Source organism: Austrofundulus limnaeus, unplaced genomic scaffold (genome assembly GCF_001266775.1).
Source record: "Austrofundulus limnaeus strain Quisiro unplaced genomic scaffold, Austrofundulus_limnaeus-1.0 Scaffold4356, whole genome shotgun sequence".
Lineage (NCBI taxonomy): Eukaryota > Metazoa > Chordata > Actinopteri > Cyprinodontiformes > Rivulidae > Austrofundulus > Austrofundulus limnaeus.
Window position 1 is genome coordinate 1 of NW_013956758.1, and position 423 is coordinate 423.

The 423-nt window shown below is 42.3% G+C and overlaps 1 gene segment (V, D, J or C); it reads right to left on the minus strand.

Annotated features, from left to right (window-relative positions):
- Positions 1-7: 7 nt before the first annotated feature.
- Positions 8-423, minus strand: LOC106512116 (Ig kappa chain V-III region MOPC 321-like; the record flags this gene model as incomplete). The annotated part of the segment is given in 2 exon segments: positions 8-207; positions 351-423. Coding segments are annotated over 2 exon segments (252 nt in total), but the record flags the coding sequence as incomplete, so codon positions are not given.

Sequence of the window (423 nt, forward strand, 5' to 3'; positions counted from 1 at the left end):
GATCTGGAGTCCCTGATGCTCGATAGCTGGCACCATCAATAAGGAGCTCAGGATTTTGTCCATCTTTCTGTTGGTACCAGGCTAAAAGATGGAAACCTCTCCAAACGTGAACATTCTGACTGGTTTTACATCTGATGCTGACCCTCTCTCCTAAAACAACAGACTGAGCTGCAGGAGTTTGAGTCACAATAATGTCTCCTGATGAACCTGAAATACATGAAAAAAGGATAAAAGTTACTGAAACATATCCAGCGTTTAGAAAAAAAAGTATTATCCAATCAGGAGAAAATTAAAATAATCTATGAAGAGCAGTCCATTTTAATGAACCTGTTTCCATCAGAGGGTCTTACCTTGAAGAAGGAGCCCCAGGGTGGTCAGCAGTAGAGTCAGTGACATCATCATTGGGCTGCCGGTGTGTCAGTG